This window comes from Oryctolagus cuniculus, chromosome 1 (genome assembly GCF_964237555.1).
Source record: "Oryctolagus cuniculus chromosome 1, mOryCun1.1, whole genome shotgun sequence".
Classification (NCBI taxonomy): domain Eukaryota; kingdom Metazoa; phylum Chordata; class Mammalia; order Lagomorpha; family Leporidae; genus Oryctolagus; species Oryctolagus cuniculus.
Window position 1 is genome coordinate 226,118,779 of NC_091432.1, and position 21,280 is coordinate 226,140,058.

General features: G+C 54.2%; 1 protein-coding gene across 1 annotated transcript in view; it reads left to right on the top strand.

The window, feature by feature from the left end:
- The window catches only part of MORN5 (MORN repeat containing 5), a 36,320-nt gene that overhangs the window by 505 nt on the left and 14,535 nt on the right, over positions 1 to 21,280 (top strand). Inside the window, exons 2-4 of the mRNA XM_008273368.4 lie at positions 5,078 to 5,225; positions 7,600 to 7,711; positions 11,173 to 11,304. Coding sequence (XP_008271590.1) covers positions 5,078 to 5,225; positions 7,600 to 7,711; positions 11,173 to 11,304 — 392 coding nt within the window. The remainder of the gene's footprint in view (positions 1 to 5,077; positions 5,226 to 7,599; positions 7,712 to 11,172; positions 11,305 to 21,280) is intronic.

A 21,280-nucleotide genomic window follows, 5' to 3' on the forward strand; every position in this document is an offset into this window, starting at 1 on the left:
TTGGAGGATTGTGTATGCAAATCACCCCAACGTGCCAACAGTCTTCTTAACAGCTGTGAAGTTCAACAAGGATTACGTGTGAACTCGAAAAGTCCTTTCGCGTATAGTGAGTCATTGCGATTCAGCGTGGGGAGCAGAGGAGACACAGGTGGCCACTGGTCCCTGCCAAGCATCCTGGATGAAGAAGGGAAAGGCTGTGTTACAGCTGGGTAAGCTGAGGCTGAGCGAAGCAAAGTGTCATCGTCGGCACTTTGAGGATGTGGAGATGGAGAGCAAGGTTTTGAAGGAATCCATTCCCTGTATTCACAGGTTGATGGAATTCTGGGAATTCTTTTTTCAAAGGTGAGAAAGATCAGAGTCTTAGAGAAAGTGGTGGTATATATGGGATACAATCGCTAATCCTTACATCAATCTTTTTTTCAAAGCTCTATTTTTACCTATTTGAAAGGTACTGTTACAGAAAGAGAGAGGGAGAGACAGACCTTACATCTGCTGGTTTACTCCCCAAATGGCCACAATGGCTGGGGCTGGGCCAGGCTGAAGCCAGGATCCAGGAGCTTCTTCCAGGTCTCCCACATGGGTAGCAGGGACCCAAGGACTTGAGCTATCTCCCATTGCTTTCCCAGGCGCATTAGTAGGGACCTGGGTTGGAAGTGGAGCAGCCGGTACTCCATCCGGTGCCCCTATGGGATGGCAGCATTGCAGGTGGCGGGTTAACCCATTATACCACAATGCTGTGCCCAAAGTTTAAAGTGTGATGCTGTCTCCACTTTAAAGTTAAGAAGAGTGAGACTTGTTCCGTAAGTGGCTGAGGTACAAGCTCTGGCCTACCTCTCCCAACTTGGTGAAGTCGCTCAGACCGAGCTCGCAAATAAAGCGAACAGAATCAAAGTGACTTGCCCACCGAACCGGGAAGCCGTTAAGTCAGAATTTGAACCCACTTCTGCGTACAAACCGTGTTCTTTCTCTCCACAAATGCCTGCTGGAGCAAAGGTGGGAGGATGCCGGTAGATAGAGATGCGGGATGGAGCGTGTCAGGCACAAGAACCTGAGCACCTGCATTCGGTGTGGACGGGCCGTGTGCAGGTGAGAAGCACGTAGGCAAGGTCAGAGAGAGGCTCTTTGGTGGAGCCTGTCTGTCGTGTCAGCCGCTTCCGTGCTTCTGGCCCTAGGAATCTGTGTTCTGCCTGGGAGTTTGGGGTAACCACAGCAGGAAGTCCCAGACCTGAATAGGGCTTCCCAGCTTCCCATAATGGTCAAGAAGCCATCAAGAATTGTGCTTGTTGTTGTTGTTTTCACAGCGTGGCCGTGTCTTCAGGACTGATTTTGTACAGTTGTATAGGGGCCTCTCTCATTTCAGCATGGGATGAGAGCAATGTTATTGTAGGAGAAAAAGGGCTTAAGCATGAGACTGACGTGTGCTCAAAGTCGTGTGCTTCATCTATGCCTCCATTTCCTCATCTGTGAAATGGGAAAGTAATGTACATCCAGCAGCATTGCTCCGAGAAATACATGGTGTAGCACAGGTGGGTGTTATTCCCATATGCTAGATATTCAATATATACTTGATTAGTTTGAGGAGGGGACTTTTAAAGTTCACATGGATAGAATAACTTCTGTATACGGCAGGAGGTTGATACTTAACAGTTGGATGAAGACATTTATGTGGAATCCCCACTGTGGTGGGAATATAAAATGGTACAACTACTTTGGAAAATTGTAAAAAGTTAAACAGCCATTCCACTCCTAGGTAGACACCCCAGAGAAATGAAAGTATATATTCTTGCAAATACAGATATATAAGGCTCATAGCAACCGAAATGTCCATCAACAGCTGAATGAGCAGACACATGTGGTGTACTTGTTCATCAGGATACTACTCAGCAATGAAAAAGGAATGAGCTGTCGATACAAACACAATCGATGTGACTCTCAGAGAATTATTTTGAGTGTAAGAAGTCAGACAAAAAATGGGAGTATTTACTGCGTGAGTCTATTTATATACAGTTCTAGAAAATGCCAGCTAACCTACGGTGATAGAAAGCAGCTCCGTGGTTTCCCGAGAGTGAGGCTTGTGGGTACGGGCAAGCAGGAAAGACTGCAGAAGGCACGTGGAGACTGGCGGGTGATCAACAAGTTACTGGATCGTGATGACGGTTTTCCCAGCGTGTGTCAAAACTTGCCAGATCATACACTTGAAACGTGTGTGTTTTGCTGTCTGTCAGTCATACTTTAATAAAGATGCTTTTTGAAATAGTAAGAGACATGGTGTCCCTGTACCATGTATGGATATTAAAAAATAAATCCGTGTAAGATTTGCATGACCCTCAGAGCGCGGCTTCTCAGGAACAGCTGCACTGCTCAGTTCTCGAGAACTCCACGGCGCTGCAGCACAGGCGGGTGCAGGGGAGACGAGCAAGCATGGGGGAAGCAGGGAGGCCAGCGACAGTCATGTGGCAGCCACTGTGCACGAGGTGGGTGTGCACGGGTCGGCGTCTTTCCTGTCTACCAGCAGCTCTGGGAGGTTCGTGTTGTGGTCCTGTTTTACAGATGGGAAAAGCAAGGCTCCGATGAACCGCATAGCTAACCTTCCCCAGAGGCACCGAGCTGGCATTTGGCAGAGCAGCCTGGAGGAGCCACGGGAGGGGACATGGGCAGAGTAGTCTGTGCGCTGACAGATTTCGATGCCATGGGAACGGGGCAGCCTGTAATAGATCCTAACCTGCAGCATCCCCGCGTCCCTCCTCAGAGGGCCTGTGTGCAGTCGGTACTCGCTGAAATGCTGGCTGAATAAATTAGTAAGAGAATGAATGAATGAAATCGTAGGTATGTGATATACCTATCTTATCCTCACTGTGGAGTAACATCTTCATTATAAAGTCTCTCTCTGTTCTTTTTAGCTTTGAATTTAGAATGAAGACATTTCAGCTTGAAGGAATTTTAAAAATGGAAGGGAAGGAGGCAGAGAGGAGATGGGGAGATCGGATCAGAGCCCATTGCAGCCGCCTCATTAAGAGGCAGGAGGGCCCTGGGCCAAGGATTAGGAGTGCTGCAGGAAGAAAAATGTGGAAGAAGGCCGGCGCCGCGGCTCACTAGGCTAATCCTCCGCCTAGCGGCGCCGGCACACCGGGTTCTAGTCCCGGTCGGGGCGCCGGATTCTGTCCCGGTTGCCCCTCTTCCAGGCCAGCCCTCTGCTGTGGCCCTGGAGTGCAGTGGAGGATGGCCCAGGTGCTTGGGCCCTGCACCCCATGGGAGACCAGGAAAAGCACCTGGCTCCTGGCTCCTGCCATCGGATCAGCGCGGTGCGCTGGCCGCGGCGCGCCGGCCGCGGCGGCCATTGGAGGGTGAACCAACGGCAAAGGAAGACCTTTCTCTCTGTCTCTCTCTCTCACTGTCCACTCTGCCTGTCAAAAAAAAAAAAAAAAGAAAAATGTGGAAGAAGTCTGGGAATTCCATTGCCAGCACTTGGCAGTTGGTTGGCTCTGGTCCCATCCAGAGACTGCTTGCAGCCCCTGCCCAGTGCCAGCTATGAGTTTCTACCAGGAGGACTGGTCCTGTCCATGGACGTGGCGAGTGCAGAGGTGCCGTGGGGAGGAGAGGATGAGTTCGGTTTGGGGTGAGCTGGGGATGTCCGTGGGGTTCTCAGAAAGGAAAGGGCTGAGGTTTGAGCTCAAAGTTTCATAGAGGCCTGAGTTTCATCAAAGTTTCATGGAGACAATGCTTAGACGTGGCAAAAGTGATCTCAAGCAAAAAGTGGACAAGGGAAGGAGAGAGGGTGTTCCCTCTGCTTCCATGACTTGCAGTAAAATAAAGCGAAACGGTTTTCAATACTGGGCCTGCTGTTCTAGCTTCATGTCTATGATCTCACTCAGTTATCTCAGTGACTTTGGAGGGAGGTGTTGGCGTGAGCCCCATTTCATGCATGAGAAATTTAGGCTTAGAGAGGTGATGGGACAGGCAGCCCAGACTCCGGGCTGCACGGCTCAGAAGCTGAGCTCTAACTACAGCTCTCCCCTGGCCTCCATTCCACCAGTCCCCTGGCCTTCGGGTTTCCTTCATGTTTCTCCAGCCGATGTTCACAAGGCGTCTGTTCCAAGAAGAAAGTGGGGCTGAGGGCTGAGGACACACCTACCTTAGCTTTGGTTCAAGGCAGGAGAGGAGGGTGGCAATCACAAGGCAGGACAGAAAGTCCCAAGCATTGCACCGGGCACCACCCAGAGCCTGAAGAAGGTCAAGTGTTAGGACAGGTGATTTCAGGAATGGAGAAGCAAGTGCATCTTTGTTAAGCGCTCCTGTGCAAGGCCCTGTTCTAGGAAAACCCAGACATGCTGGGTTGCTCTCAGCATCCGTCTCAACCATTTGGCCCATGGAGGAGCTGGTCACCTGGCCCAGCCAGTGTTGCTGCCCGGTGCTCCTGGACAGGCCTGTCCTGCCTCAACGGGACACTTGCCACACGCCCCCAGCTAGACCAGCCCCCTCCCCAAGACAGGGGCTGTGCTTGCTCGGATGGCAACTGTTGTACCTGTGTTGTGCCTCTCAGCACAGTACCTGGCACACGGGACAGGCCCTGTAAATAAGTGTAGAACACAAGGAAGGGAGGGGAGAAGAGAGACGGACAGAGAGGTTAACAAGGTCTCCAAAGTGATGTATCTAGAATATGGTGGCATAAGCTTCAAATTCATATCTCCTATCTCTAAATTTCTACTTTTCCATACATCCCACCTGTAGTACAATGGGGAACCTGGATCCCTGCTGCAGTTTTTGCTGTGTGGCTTTGGACACATGCTTACCCTCTCTGGGCTCACCAAGGCGGGTATTTCAGGGGGCAGCATGAGCTCCAAGAGAACCTCTGGGGGAGGGCCAGAGAGACAGACCAGACTCTGTACCCTCCTGAGCAGTGCAGCCCCTCTGGCTTCTGAATCTTTGGGCAGAAGGTAAGCAAAAGCGCTGGTTTTGTCCAGAAGGTGGCTGAGACGGTAAACTCTGAGGCCGAGCTCCCCGCCAGCTCCCCGTTGTCTGCCCTCCCTGATCCTCCCGTGGTGCCCCGGGGCTCACTGGTTTCCCTGCGTGCTTGCAGGATGGAGGGCAATGCCGAGTACATCCTCCCCACCGAAACGAGATACGTCGGGGAGATGAAGGACGGCATGTTTCACGGCAAAGGAACCCTGTTCTTCCCCAGCGGGAGCCGATATGACGCCGTCTGGGAGAAGGGCTTGGTCGTGGAGGTGATTGGCGGCGCGGGGTGGGGCATTCCAGGGGGAGGCCCCCCAGGCAGGACCCTCCCTGGGTGGCGCCCACCTCCCTCCATCCCCTCCTCTTCTTGCTTCCTGATCTCCCAGGGCTCCAGAATCTTCTAGATCCGGAAGGGCCCCAGGGGAGTGTGAATCCTGACACTTGTTGGACCCCTGTGACACTCACGTTCCTAATCTGTACTCTGAGGACAACCACCTTATGGGTTACTGCCATGGCTGTACCAAATCACCACACACAGTGAGAATCTGAGAGCAGCACAGACTTCTTGTCCTACAGTTCTGGGGATCCAAAGTTTAAACTGGGGGCTGGAGGGCATTGGTGTAATGGTTAGGACGCTGACTGGGACGCCCAGGTCTCATGTTAGAGTACCTGGATCTGAGTCTCCACGCTGCTCCCCATTCCAGCAGCTGCTAATGTGGGGGCAGCAGGTCATGGCCCAAGTGCTTGGGTCCCTTACTGCCCAAGTGCGAGACCCAGATGGAATTCCCAGCTCCTGGCTTCATTCAGCCTGGCCCAGTGCCAGCTGCGGCGGGCATTTGGGGAGTGGACCAGTGGGCAGGAGTTTGTCGCACTAGCTCACTCTCTCTCCCCCGCCTACCCCGCCCCCACACACCTCTCAGATTTTTAAAAAAACGTTCAAGTTGTCTAAAACGTGCGAACAGGGCTGCATTCCTTGTGGAGGCTCCAGGGAGAGTCCCTCTCCTTGCCTGTTGCAGCTCTGAGAGCTGCCGGTGTTGCTTGGCTGGTGGCCACACATCACTCCCACCCCTGCCTCCATCGCGCGCCACCTTCCCTTCCTCTGCTTTCATCATCGCCCCGCTTCCAGAACCTTCATCTGGCTCCCTTTCGCCATGCCGAGGAGCAGCTGCCCGGGTCCCACAGACACGCACATCTCTGCAGGGCCATCATTCAGCCAACCCCCACCAGCACAGCCTCACAGGGCAGTGGTGAGAATAAATGCGACCACGCATGTGAGCACTTAGCTGAAGTTCCTGGCACACAGTAGGCCTCCGTGAGTGTCAGCCCCTGGCATTGCTGCCAGCTCACTGCTGCTGTCATTACAAGTCATTAACCCAACAGTTCTTAGCCTGGGATTTGTGGACCACAAATCCAATTCAGGGCATCCGTGAGCCCTCCTGATTTATATACACAAGTTTCCATGCATGGGGGACTGTGTTCTTCTCTGGGAAGATGGCCTGTGTCTTCTGCCGTCTCACTAAGGATGCGTTGGAGCCTGATTCGTGACCTGATAAGGGTTAAGCAACACTCTTTGTTTTACAGCTTGCCATCTGTAAGCCCCAGGAAGGGGATATGACTTGCCCAAGGTCACACGGTGAATTAATAGCACTGTTGGAATTCCCACTCATGTTTCCTGATGCCTTAGCCAATGCTATTTCTACATCCTGAGGCTTTCTTTAGCTCAAAAGCAGCAGAAAAGGCAGAATGTGTGTGCTTGGACAAAGGGCCATGGCTGATGGCTCTGATCTTTCCAGTTATGATAATAATAAAAGAGTAGTAACATTTATTGGGTGCTCGTATGTGTCCATATGTCAATCAGAGTCTCTAGAGAAAACCAATAGGAGGGAGGTAGACAGGTGACAGATAGCCAGATGATAGATAATAGATAGATGACAGATAGAAAATAGAAATTTATTATTAGAGATTGAATCACAAGGTTATAGAAGCCGAGAAGGGGCACACTGTCCCCCGCTGCAAACCACTGAGGTTGTCCCAATGCACACTGAAAGGCGTGAGAACCAGCAGAGCCGATGACGTAAGCCCCAGTCAGAGTGCAAAGGACAGGGCCAGGAGTGCTGACATCCAAGGTCAGGTGGAGCAGCCCACGCAGAGAGAGGCCATCAGCCCTTCCTCAGCCTTTTCTGTGCTATTCAGGCCCTTCTGGGGCTGGATGCCGCCCACCTGCGCTGGTGGGAGTGGGTCTTTTTTACTTGGTTCACCAATTCAAATGTGATCCTGTTGCAGACACACCCAGAAAGACTGTTTGGGCAGCTCTCTGGGCATCCCTTACCCCAGTCAAGGTGACAGACCATTGACCGTTACCTTCGAGTATTGTGATAAATGCAGTGTTTGTGCCATCTCATTGACCTCTCCCTCACCCCGGTGAAGAAGTACCATCGTGATCCTGGTCTTACAGACGAGGAAGCTGAGGGCCAGGACAGTAGTCACCGGCCTGAACTTGCACAGCAAGCTACATACTTACAAGAAGCCCAGTCCTTGGGCTCCTTACCCCAAACCTCGCACGCACACTGTGACACCCGTCTCTTCTTCCTGTGGCGGGCAGCCTTCTTTTCTTCCTGAGACTCACGCAGGCTCCATGTCTTCCAGGGCACGTACACCTTCGAGGATGGGCTGAAGTACGAGAGCAAGCACTGGCACTACTGCGACAGCTATGACCGGAGGTTTTACACCGAAATCTGCCACGGCTTGAAGCCTGCAGGTACCCAGGCACCCTCCCTTTCCTTCACATCCAAATGGAGAGGGAAACCAAAGGTGGCTTTAAATAACTGGTCGTGGCCTATTGAAGGAGCCCGAAAGAGAGAACTGAGCAGGTGCAGTGGAACCCCAGAGAGCCAGGGCCCTGGGCCAGAAAAGCCAGTCCTCAGCTCTCAGCTCCACTGTACTAGCCAGGGGAGCCTGGGCAAGGGCAGTCCTCTGTGCCTCAGTTTCCCCCCCTTGAGAATGAGGACAACAGCATCATGGCCCCCCTCCCACCCCGGTTGTCATGATCTGTGTAAAGTGATTAGATTGACTGGCAGGCGTAGTAGGTGCGTGGTTACAAGTCAGCTGCTCTTTGTGGTGCCTCTGGAAACATTAACATTGTGTGCTCTGCGTACCAGGTAAGGACTCCCCTCCAGTCTCCAGGTGTCCCTGCCAGGCCCTCCTTGTTGGCCCATGTCAGAGAGGAGCAAGTTGAGGCCAGCCAGTCCAGACAGGTTTCCCAGGGGCGGAGCCTGCCTTGGAGCCCACATGTTCCACTCGGGGGTGCTACCTCCATGCAGACACCGTGTTCCATCCCGGAGGGCCATCATGGGGACAAAAGAGTCTGGATGCCGACCGTGGCAGTCTCAGGAGCCCCCCTGCATTTCTGAGACTTGTACAAGCTTGGGGGGACCTCCTCGTCTGGGGCCCCGCAGAGGTGACATATCCAAAGTGACAGTTGGGAAGATGGGTTTTTCAACTGTAAAAGCAAGGCCAGCCCGAGAGATGTGAGAGAATATGGTGTGGTTGACAGCTCAGGGAGCCGGAAGCTCTGGGTTCGAGGCCCAGCGTTCCCTCCCCGTAACTGGATGGGCCTGCATGGGTTGACCTCCATCAGGGCAGAAAACACCCAGGCATTAAAATCAAGCAGACTGAGCTCCGACGCTGGCTCCTTCTCGCTGGCTCTGGGATCCGGGATCAGCTAGCTGACCGGGTGAGCTGCCTTTTCTCTCCTCTGCTCTCCTGTCTGTACTCCTCACATCTCCCTCCTGTCCCCCGTCCTTCCGTTTCCTGCTCTAGCCAGCGCTCCAGTTACCAATGCTGGGATTCCACAGGACTCTCTGGCTTGGGCCCTTTCCCATGGCCATTCCACGCCTCTCCCTGCACAAGCTGAATCACTCCTATGCCCTCAGCTACCATCAGCTTCCAAGCAGAGAGCAGAATCCCTGAGCTTCAGCCACCTGCATGCAGCTTCCCTGACACCTGTGTGGGTCACCCCTCCCCTTGTCTGCACTGAATCCATTACCCTCCCCGCCAACCTGCTGCCCTCCATGATGGCTGCCTCGGTGAACGTCACGTCCATCCTCCGGGGAGAGTCCCTTGCCCGGAAGTGCAGTCTGTCCCTTGGCCCTACAGATTTTACCTCTTAAGCATGTGCCTTCATTTGCTCACTCAGTGCACACCTGTGTACCAATGTCCTCTTCATCCTCTCTTCCAGGGCTTTGTCGGCTCTGCCGCCGGCACCCGCCCTCCTGAAAGCTCCACCCACGACCTGCAATGGGTCAGTCTCCCTTCTGCAGGAACTCCGGTTTTTTAAAAGCATGGCTCTGACCGCCATCCCTCCCCACCTAGCCATACCTGCCAGTGCCTCCTACTGCCCGCATCCTCTGGCTCTGCTGGAGACCCCAGCTGCAGCCCCCGTCCCCCCCACCAGGCTGGCCTCCGTCCATCCCTCACAGAGATCACCTGTTCTCCCACCACCTCCTCTGCTTCTCTCACTTCACCCGAACAACTCCTCCCAGAACTCCCTCTCCCAGAGTTCCAAGACCAGGTGGGGCTCTCTTCAGCCCGTCACAGTGCAGCCACGACTCCCCCCCCCCCCACCTCCGCCCTGCAGAGCTGGATCAGGAGTGCTCCGTGTCTATCTTCCCCATCCACCTGTGTTCCCAGGACCTGGCATGTCGTAGGGACTCAGTAAAGAGTCACTGCCCAGCCTGGGTATAATGCGACATCACAGTGGTGCACATAAGGGAGATGAGGCCACGGCACGAGCGAACACTTCCGAGCACCGGCTCTGTGCCAGACACTGGCTGGCCCTGGAGCTGGGAGGAGACTCTGCCGTCCAAGAGCCACCAGTCTGGATGCAACCTAAGAGCCACACGCTCCCCTGGGTCACTCGCACTGGGGCCTGCACTTTGTCACCGGCTCTTCCAGCCAGAGCCCCGCGCCTCCTGCCCTCAGCCCTCACGTGGCAGCTGGCTTCACCAAGACAGGGCTGCTGGCAGCGTCGAACACAGTGCAGGAATCTTCCCTGCACCTGTCTGGCCTCCTCATCCCCTGCAGGGACCCCCAGCAGAGCAGCTGTATCCCAAGGGGCCACTTCTTCCCCGTGTCACTGGGCACTTTGCCTCAGGGGACAGGTGTTATTAGGGTCACAGTTAAGGGTGTCCCTTGACTTCTCTGAGCTTCTGTGAGATGGCGTTGGCATGAGGCTGCAGTGAGACAAAGGCCATCAGGTGCCTGGCACAGAATGAGTGATCATCAGCCAACCGTGCCTGGGGTCAGGGTCAGGGTCAGGGTCAGCGTCAGCCCTGAGCTGTGCTCAGTGGGCATCCAGCTACTTGTCCAGACAATACAGCAGGAGCTGTACTTAGAAGGAACTGGAGAAGCTTCTGACTCCAGCCTCTCCCTTCACTCAGGCTGCGACATTCCAGGACACACACACACACAGGTGGCACGGCCTCAGCCTTGAAGGTGCACAGATTCTTCTTCCCTTCCTCTGGGGCTTCCAACATTCCTAGTCCCAGGACCTCGCCCAGGCACTCTTCTCCCCTGATGTCAGCAGCTGAGCACACAGCTTCTAGAGCTGAGCCGCTTCCCAGCTGGATGACCTGGGGAAAGTTAACTTGATCTGAGGGTCAGTTTTCTCATCTGAAAATGAAGCCAGAGGTTTGCCCCGATGATTAAATAGTAGGAACATTAAATGTCCCTGGCACAAAATAAGCACTGACTAAGTGGCAGCCACTTGACCTTGTCTCCCTGGCCCTTTTCTTCCCTGGTGGCCTCCCTCTCTGCTCTCTGCTCCACAGTTCCCTGTGTGAGGCTGCAGGGTTCACGCCCACACTCTGATTGCCACCCCTCTCCTGGGCCCGCTCCCCTCCCATTCACCTGGCTGACTCTCACTCAGCCTCAGGCTCCCTCAGGCTCGTGGTCATGGCCTCCTGAGATGTGGGGGAGGATGGGGTGAAGAGGAAAAGACAGGAGTCCATCCCAGGTCCCTGCTCGCACGGCGATTTCCAGAAAGCTGCTCTGGGGTGCTGTTGCTGCTAGGTTGGCTTTTTTGCCCTGAATAAGGAGTGTGTGGTCCAGCAGTGGAGCCAAATGGTCGCAGGAGCAACCCCCTACAAGTGGACCCTCTGGGAGCCATGGGTTCACCTTGAGCCTTGCAGGTGAACTAATTGTTCGTGGTGTCCTTTCAAGTGATCTCGCAACTCACCAACTTGGACCCACCTAGAAAAATCCCCAAGGGCTGTTACGACTGTGGAGATGGCTTCTACAACCCGATCACACGGGTAGTCAAGGACTACAAGAACCGCTTCCTGAGAAACGCAGGTTGGTTTATTCTCACGCCGTGGCGTGTCCTTCTCCCCTCCCATCTCCATCCAGGACTGTGCCTGTGTGTGCAGTGTGCATCTGGGGAGAAAGCGACTTTCACTGATGAAAGACAAAAATAATGGATGATCTGAGTGTTTCACTCTCTAGGCTGCCTGTGGCTGGCAAGGCTAGTCCTGTTGGAGGCGAGGCCATTCATGGTCCAAGTGTGACGACACAGAAGCAATCAAAGCATGCACGCTTTTGTGTGCGGCCCTTCAGTGAGCAGTGGATGGATGCCTGTGGTGTACTGGGGGCCGTGCCTTGTGCTGGGAGTACAACAGGGCCACACCAGGCAGGGGCCACCTTCTTCGTGGAGCTGACATCCTGACAAGTGGACAGGGATTGGAAATGGTTGATTACACAAAGAAAGGGAAAAGCAGGACCCTGGAGGGAAGTGGATATAGGGGTCCCTGAGAGGTGAGAGTGATGCCGGGCAGCACAAAGACGGGTGGTCCCTGACCCAGAATCAGCCAGGGAGGTTTCAAGAAGGAAACAACATCTAAGCTGACCCCAGGAGAGTCGCTGGGAGCTGGTTGCAGGCGTGGGACAGGGCTCCAATGCAGAGGAAACAACACAAGCCCTGGCCTAGGGGTGAGTGACACCTGATGGCCCAAGAAGGCTGGGTGGCTCTCAGCCCCCCGGGGACCCAGCACCTCAGGTTAGTGAGTGAGCACGAGGCTGATAAGACTGAGAACTCCTACAGGAAGCCAGTTCACCAAGCAGAGCATCAGCATTTTCCTTTTATTTTTCTAAAAAGAGTTATTTACATATTTGAAAAGCAAAGTGACAGGAGACAGAGAGAGAGAGTGATCTTCCATCTAGTGGTTCACTCCCCAAATGGCCACAGCTGTAGCCAGGAGCCTGGGACTCCATCCGGTCTCTCACATGGATGGCAAGGACCCAAGTACATGGGCCATCTTCTACTGCCTTCCCTGGAGCACTAGCAGGGAGCTGGATCGGAAGTGGAGCATTTGGGACTTGAACCTGTGCTAGCATCGCAGGCAGCGGCTTAACCTGCTGCACCAGAATGCAGGTCTCCAGCATTTTCCTTTAACACTCGTAAAGTCCAACCTATCCCTTTTCTGGAATCAGAGTCCCACCAGGAATCACAAAAGCTTTGCACCCTCTTCCCAGAGAAATGCCCGCACGTGCACGCATGCGTACACACACACTCACGCAGACATACACTTTGCATATGGTCTTAAGGCACTGATGGCTCCTGTAACGACTCAAGTGCATCATGAGAAAGCAGCCGCCAGGCAGGAACAGCAGGGCTGTGCGGGCTGACGAGAGCGCCCTCTCTCCCTGCCGGGGAATTTACTTGCTAAGTCAATGGCTATCAGAAAATTGCCTCTTGTGGCTGACCTAAGAGCAGAGGGAATTGTCAGCTGCTCCTGTGGCTGGGGTCCTGGCGCTGAGGATGCCCCAAGCACTGTGGGCTCCTGGAGGAATTCGGCCAAAGCCAAGGTCCTAAGCTCTCATTTCCTGCCTCACTCCCCTGTTACCACCAACACAGAGCACTGCTCTGTAGAAAAGGGGTTCTGCTGGCTCGCCTTGTAGTTTGCTGGTCACCTGTACTAAGGGAATGGGGGTGTGGCCTTATACCATGCTGGACAGGTTTATTTACTGAAGGCCTTGTGGGGCCTGTATTATGCAAATACCCCTCATATTTGCCCTTGACACTTTTTGCTGAAGTTTTTAAAAACTTAGAGAGAGAGAGAGCACTTCCATCTGCTAGTTCACTCCCCAAATGTCCACAATGGCCAGGGCTGCCAGGAGCCAGGAATGCAATCCAGGTCTCCCACATGAATATCAGGGACCCATGTACTTGCTCCATCACCTGCTGCCTCCCAGGGTGTGCATTAGTGGGAAGCCAAAGTCAGGAGTCAGAACCAGGAATCAGAGCAAGACGCTCCAATGCAGGTCACAGCGTCTTCACTGCTGGGCTAAATGTCCACTCCCTGGACACTGATTTCATCTGTAATTGAATATTCCTGTCTGTAACTAATTGTCTCTCCCACGTGCCTGGGGGTCCACGTGAGACAGGCTGTGTTGGTCCCGTCTCTGCCTGTCACAGTCAGGGTCCTTTAGAAAATCAAAGAACTTAATATCAGGAAATTGGCTCAATGTAGAGCTGAAAAGGCAAGAGAGAGACTTCAGGGTAACCAAGTACCTGTAGCAAGCAGCTACACTGTAAAGACTGAGGTCAGTGGGGTGATGAGAACCTAGAAGGTGGTTGCAGGGACTCCAAGGAGCAGCCCAGACCTCTCCCAAGAGGTCACTGCCTGATGGGGGGTTGCCTGTCTGGGATGTCAGAGGAGGGGCCCCACAGAGCAAGGCCCCAGACCCTTGCGAGGGCCTGCTGCTCAGGGCAGCCTCTGCAGAAAGCCTTGACGCTGACTCTAGGAGTGTAGAAAAAAAAAAAAAACAAACAAACGGGAACCCAGATGTTTCTTCTTAGTGCTTAACAGGGTGCCAGCTGGTAGACATGGAGGTCAGGTGGTCCCAGTCCCTGCACCACTGAGCAGGAAACAGAAGGGGGTCAGTGGGGGGCTAAGTCAGTAGCTTCCAATGGGTCCCGTCCAACCCTTTTGTAGCTCCCCATCCACAGGCAGTAGAACCCCCAGACAGGAAAGTAACAATGTGTGCTATTTGCACCTTGCAAGCTGCAACCCTCCTGCACACAATCTAAAGACATTCTTGCTTTCTCCCCTAAAAGGGGAGATGCAGCCCAGTAGGCACCAATATCCACCTCTGAGTAATAGTTTCCCCTCCACGGTCCTGCCCAGCACTCTCTAGGCCACAGCCACCACCTTCCATCCTTCTGCAAAATAATAAGGGGAAAGAGGAGATAAACCGGATTGGCCAAAAGGGACAGATGCTGCAGATACAGTCGGACATACAGGTGCAAGCAAGGAAGGAAAACTGTACCACTTCTACCGTCTCTTTCTGTAACTGGTCAGAAGGCTGTCATTCACAGGTGTCACTCACTGCCTTTATCCAGTCCAGCCTCCCTTCACCTTCAGCCTGCCCTCAACTGGTCTGGCTTTTTTCTCTGGCAGGGTGAACTAAACCTTTCTCATTGAAGGGTATCAGTTCCTACTAGCCCAGCGAAGTTCTTACTAGCCAAGCAAGTCCAAACCAAAGGTTAGTTTTTCATTTATGTCTTCTGTTAGCAACAGAAGTATTAAGGGGTAGCCTGGAGAGCCCCCTAGAATCTACAGTGTCGCCTGTCCCCTCCGGCACAGCAGCCCAGCATAGCCCTCCCTCGCTGGTTATTGCAGGGGTAGAAGGGACCAAAGTAACCAGCTAGCCCTTTCTGCTTCCACGCCAGTGGGATCCTGGCCTCACCTGATGAGACCATTCCTCCTGAGAGTGAAGACCTTTTGAACCAGGAAAGTTCAAAGGTGTAGACAGGAAGCAAAGTGTCTGATTACAAACTGGTGCTCTGTTCTAGCCCCAGCACCGCTGCAAACACTCCTTTGATGGATGTGCAAGGGACAAACTAAGGAATGAGCCTGTCCTGGGAATCTCTCCCAGGGAGACAGATTCATATCATTTCCCAAATGTATTTGACCCCAAAATTCATCGGGAGATGGATCAGCAGGCAGCGTTTTTGGAACTGTGGTTCCGTAGCATATATTTTGAGAATTCTGTGTTACTGTCATCTTTCTCCACTTGTGGGACAATGCAGCTGATTTGTTGTTCAGCTTTTTGGGTTTGATTTGTATTCCAGTCCTGTCTCGGTGCAGTGACAGCCTCGCAGGGAAGACAGACACAGAAACACAGAATCACAATGTAATGTGATGTGAGCCCTGGAGGGCGAGGGAGGGGTGAGGAGGGGGAGCAGGGCGAGCATGGAGGGCTCGGGCAGGTCTGACGGGTCTCAGCGGATGAGCAGGGATTTCAGCAACAGCAGTGTTGGGGAAGGGCGTAGCTGATAGAGGGACCCACACGTGCTGAGGCACCGAGGCAAGAAAAGCATGGCATGACTGGGAACCGTGGGCAGAAGCAGCCCAGCATGCATCATGGGAAGGAGGGGCCTTTATTTATTTGTTTTTTTATGGTGAAAAAAAAAAAAAAACAAACAAAAAAAACACATGTATTTAGAATTAGCCAGCCGGACTCAGTTGAGATGATCCCAGTTTTGTTGGCTACATCCAAGCCATCAGAATCAGGAGCCAGTAGAACATGCACCTTCTTCTCTCGGCCAGGCTTGGTCAAGGTCTAGACCGTGGCCGCATCAGGGTCACACAGCTCCTTTATAGCCAGGGGCTTGTTGGCCTGGACGTCCACAGAGAACACAAGCGTCTTGTTGACTTCTGCCTTCTTCGTGGCCAACTGGGTGGTCACAGGGAGCTTGATGACAGCTCGGGGCTCGAGCCGCTGCCACCAGAGGGAGGCGGAGCATCTTGGGCCTCCACACGCCGATCTTTCATGTGCGTCTACGGACGCCTTCTTGGCCTTCAAAGGCTTTGCTTGGCTTCAGCTTCCTCCTACACCATCAGCGCCATCTTCGCGGAAAGTGGGGGGAAGGCCTTGACTTGGGGGGTCTGGAGAAAGACATTGTGGCGGCAAACACTTAAGGAGCACCTGCTATGGATCTGGCTCATGTTGGACAAGGAAGGGATGGTGGTGTTACGGAGCCTTCTCTCGGGAGCCGGAGAAACTGACGGTACCACAGATCACAACAACACAGTGTTGCTGCCAGGGAACTGAGTGCGGCAGCAGCCCAGGGAGGTTTCCCAGAGAAGGCAGGAGCTGCTGGGGAGCCTATAGGAGAGCAGACAAGGCAGCAGGGTGGGGGAGTGTGTCCAGGGCAGAGTGACCGGCACGTGCAAAAAGATTTCACAGCTGGGGAACAGCAAGTAGTTAAGGAGCGTGAGATGACAGTGTGCAGGGCAGAGAAGAGCAAGGCAGTTGGGCCAGGGTGAGGGCAATGGGAAAGGCCAGGTGTCTGTACCCAAAGGTAGTGGCGAGAGCAAGGGCAGGGGTGGGGGAGGTGTGGGTCAGGCAGATCGCACAGCAAGTGATCCGTCCCTTCGAAAGTCTTCTTGGTTACTCATAGAGCAGAGGCCAAAGGGGTGGGAGGAGGTGGGAGATGCTCCTGGTCAAGGCGACGGGAGACTGGCACCTGGAGGACCACAGACCCAGAGTGGTGGACTGGCCAACCCGGGTTCCAAGTCCCGGCTCCAGCTCCCAGGCTGCCTGCTGGCTGACCCTGGGCCAGTGCCTTCCCTCTCTGGGCCCTGTTCTGTGCTGTGAAATGAGGGAGTTGGGCTAGATAATGTGTAGGGTCCATCCACCTTGAAGAGTCTGTGATGGGGGAGAGAGGGAGCAGGGGGTATTTTAGTCCCGATATTATAGGACAGATCAAGTGCGGAGTGTCCTGGAAACCACTAAGAGGGTCTCTGCTTGTGGCCACCTAGTCATTAGCCCTGACTCACCTCCCCCTGCGCAGGCCTGCTCCACGCCTCTGCCCGGCTTCGGTTGCCCAGAGCTCTTTCTGCCCTGCATTCCAGTCTGCCCCCATAAATAGTGCTTCCTGTGGCAGCCTGCAGGCGCGGGCTGCTGGCCCTGCGGGCCCCTGGTGGCTGACTGAGGCCGGGCCAGAGTAAACACGGCAGCCTGGGCCACTGCTATTAGGAAGCCCATGCCACTGGCTGCGCCAGGGCCGAGGGCGCTTGGAGGAGGTCAAGGGCTGGGGCAGTGGCTCAGGAGGTGCCTGGGTTCACCCTCGGGCCTCGGTGCCCTCTCTGTCTCCTGCTGGCTTATTTCCTCCCAGAGAAGCTTCTTTAGGCCTGCCAGGGAACAGTCTGCCAAGCTGTCAACGTGCTGCACAGACCTGGCCCTGCTCGACTCGGGTCTGAGAAAATGCTTGTGTTTGCTGGGGCAGCCGGGGCCTGCCGGGGCCTGCCCTGCTGGTGCACGGTGAGCATTCCAGCCCAACCTTCCACACATCAGGAAGTCTTGGCACATCCCACGCTGAGCCAGGCAGCACCTCTGGCCCCCAGTAAGGGACGCCTGTTATAACCAGGCGTGCGTGTGTGCATGGGTGGGCATCTCTGTACGTGTCCTGCACTGTGACACTTTCTAGTCTGTTTGACCTTTTAAGATTCTGGTTGCTAAGCACCAAATCAATTTCACCATCTTTTAAGGGTCAAGGCAGCCATGGCTAGATTGTTCCAGGCCCGCCTCCCTGAGCAGCCCCCCACACGCCCCTCTGCCCTCGCCAGCCTCCCTGACAGTACTTAGCCCTGCACAATGGAGGCATCCTCAGTTGCCTGCCTCCCCCACTAGTCTGGGAACTTGAGGGCATGGAGCACATAAGGATGTCTGATTCATCGCTGTGTCCCCGGCACCTAACACAGGTCCCCCAAGTTGGAACTGATTAAATGTTCATGTGGGGGGGGGGGGGAAGGGGGGGGAAAGCAGGCAGGCCACCTGTTCACAAGTCCCTCACATTCTTCGATCAGTTGTACAAGGTTCAGTAGCTGGCTTGCAAGGCAGGGCTTACTTTGAATAATAAAAGCCACCCGTGACATTTCTGTGCGCCTCCAGCTTTTCAGAGCAGCTGAGCATCGATCAGAGATCTCAGCTCCGTGGCCCTCAGGCCGCTGGTTTTGTGTGCCCGGGCCAATGCTGTAAATTGCCTGGGTTCCGACACCCAGGTGGGACATGCACTGCCCAGGTCGCCACCGCTCCCCCAGCAGCATCGGTCACTTCTGGTGCCTTAAAGCCTTGGAGTTCATGAGCCCTGGATCTCAGGTAAACGCCGCCTGCATCGCTGAGCTGGGAATGGGCTCATCCTTAGGGAAGGGACCTGGGTCTTGGGAAGGTGAACGAGACCTTGATAGTGGACCCGCTGCTCAGACCCACTCCCTTCTTACCACAAATCGGTGGCCTTCCCGCTACACCTGCTACTGCCTACATTAGGGCCGTAGAACCTTGGGGAACTGTGGACAGCTGGTGTGTATTCCAATCAACACAGCTTGGAAACTGGGAGAGGTTGAAGCCACAGCATGGTGTGGTGGTAGAAAGCCCAGAGCCAGGAACAGTCCACAACTCTGACCAGCCTCTCGTCCTGGACCCACCGCTGGCCAGCCGTGGCATCGTGGGTAGATTACTTTTCCTCTTGGAATCTCTGTTTCCTCGTCTACAAAATGGGCACTTATGGTAGCACCTGTCTGAAGGAGTCAGGGTAAGGAAAAATGAGACTGAGTGCAAAATCTGCAGTGCGGCTCCTGGCCCCGTGACAGGCGCTGAGTGGTCGGTAGCTGTGGCTGCTCTCGTTACGAGGGTGATGGACTGAGGCTGCAGGAGAGGGAAGCGAGCTGGGCTCTGCAACCTTTAGGGCCGTTTCTTGGTGCTGCAGAGCAGTGCAGTCTCTAGGGAGACAGACAGGCTCGGCCACACGGACCTTCCTTCTCCCCAGTGAGATGAAAGGCTGCCCTGTGGCGTCCAGAGCCCAGCCGAACCTCCCAGGTCCACCTTCTATCCTCCTGTCCCTCCCCGCCACCCCCATGCTTTACTCCAACCAGACCAGCGGCCTTCCAGTGGCAAACACCACCAGCACATTCTGCTCCCTGGGGGCCCTGTGTATGCCCCCCAGTACAGAATAGGAGTCCTTACCTCCATGGAGTCTCTGCCCGTGGCCCCTGGCAGGACGGCACGTGGCTCCACGCTACAGCCACAGCCCAGCCAGAGGAGGCTGGGAGGGGACCGGCCCTGCGGAGGATCCCCGCCAGTGCTGTGCTGACCTCCCACTGGCTTATCTCATCTGCGTTTTCCTGCCACTCCAAGCAGGAAATTTGCATGAGCCATGGTTTGCGGTGAGGACAACCGGTCTCAGGTCACCCAACAAGCAACAGAGTCGGACTGGAACCCAGACCTTCCCAAAGCCTTGTTCCATGCATTCTGCTCGCCAGCCTCTGGCTGCCTTCACTCTGTGCTCGGTCCACCCCCTCTCCCAGAGAGGGGCGGGCCTGACTCATGTGGTCCCTCCACAAGCACCACCATTCCTGGCACCCAGCAGGAGCCTGCCAAGGTCCCTAAATGAGTGAAAAGGTCCATTGTAGAGTCTTGAGGCAAAAACACCACAGTCCCCAAAAAGAGATGCTACCTCATTTGTAAAAGGGTCCTTTAGGGGCTGCGCCATGGCTCACTTGGTTAATCCTCGCCTGTGGCGCTGGATGCTGTCCCGGTTGCTCCTCTTCCAGTCCAGCTCTCTGCTGTGGCCCGGGAGGGCAGTGGAAGATGGCCCAAGTGCTTGGGCCCTGCCCCCACATGGGAGACCGGAAGGAAGCACCTGGCTCCTGGCTTCAGATCAGCAGAGCTCTGGCCATTGTGGCCACTTGGGGAGTGAACCAACAGAAGGAAAACCTCTCTCTCTCTCTTACACGCTGTAACTTTGTCAAATAAATAAATAAAATCTTAAAAAAAAAGGGGGGGTGTCCTTTATAATCTGGAGCATTTGAAGATGTCTGGGAGAATTGGGAGATTAACTCCCATCCCTCCCCCTCCCCATGCTCCCAGGAAGGCCAAGGCAGAGCCGCCCTGGCCGTTTGTCCGCGTATCTCTTCCACATAGCTGTTGCTCGCGTCTACTGTTGCTACTAGTAGGAATCATTTGCAAAATAGCTGTACCACTAATCCTTGCTCCCTCCCCCCAATTAATGATACCCCATGCGAGTGTCTCAGATGAAAGGCACATTATTAATATTCAAAGAAAGAAAACCCTCATAACCATTTTAACATATACAACTAACAATGAACTAAATTGGCTTTGTGGAAGACAGAGAGTGAGCATCCCAAATTAGTTTATGTAACAGCTGAAAATCTTCCCCCAGAGGCCTCCGTACCGTCCTCAAAGAATATCCTGATCACCAGAACTGCTGTCAAGATTCCCGCCAACATCATCTCCTTTGTTGTCTGAAATGTCAAATCAAGCACATCTGGCAAATGTCCTAGAGCTCACACGTCTTTCAGACAGCGTCTGATTCCCGACGGTTAAAGAGAGAACGCCACCGCCTAATGGAGCCACTCTCCAAGACAGCACCAACTTTCCTTCCATCAGAAACAATGGCCCAGGCCCCTCAAAAATATCACGCACCCGTGATTCTTTACAGGGAGGGCCCGTTGGCGACCTGAACCCGGAGGTTCCAGGCAGAATTGAAAATCAAGACCACAAGCCTCACGGACAATGGGAGGAAGCGGTGCCCACGGGGGTCTGAAGAGTGAGCCGGCTTGTGTGACCCCACAGTCAGATGCCACCGCAGATGGGATAAGCCAGTAGGGGGGCGGTGACTGAAAGAGCACCTTTGGCGAAGTTCCTCTGGCATCCTTTAGCAGCGGGAAAACCCGCGGTGACATCCAAAGCAAATGCCCACTCAGGGGGAACCGCTTAAATAACACATGGCCTGGTCTTGGAATAGAATCCACAGCGGTCGTTAAAGATGGCCGTGAAGGAATGGATCTATTGACGCGCAAAGACATCACATCGATCACCGCGGCCAGCATCTGCCAAGTGCTCGCAGTGGTCCAGGTCCAGGCCTAAGCCTTCCGCATGGATCATTTTATTTCATTTCATCCAATCCCCACACAACAGTTATTATTATTGCCACTTTACAGATGTGGAAACTAAGGCCTGGTAAAAATGCCTGCCCAAAACCAAGCAGGTGCCAAGTGGCAGAGCGGGGATTTGGACCCAGGTCTAGCTGACTCCAAAGCTACGCTGACGTTTGAGCTGGTTCCCAGTGAAAAGTTGGAGTTCACTCAGGAGAGAAAGAGCCGAGCGCCTTCCCAGGAGAGACCTTAAGATAGAAAAGGGGCACACTCAACGAGGGTAAGATTGCAGGATGGTGATTTTCCCCGGAGTAATTCCCTGCCCTCTTCATTGTTCAAAAATGGACCCGTGACCAAGAGGCTTTCAATGC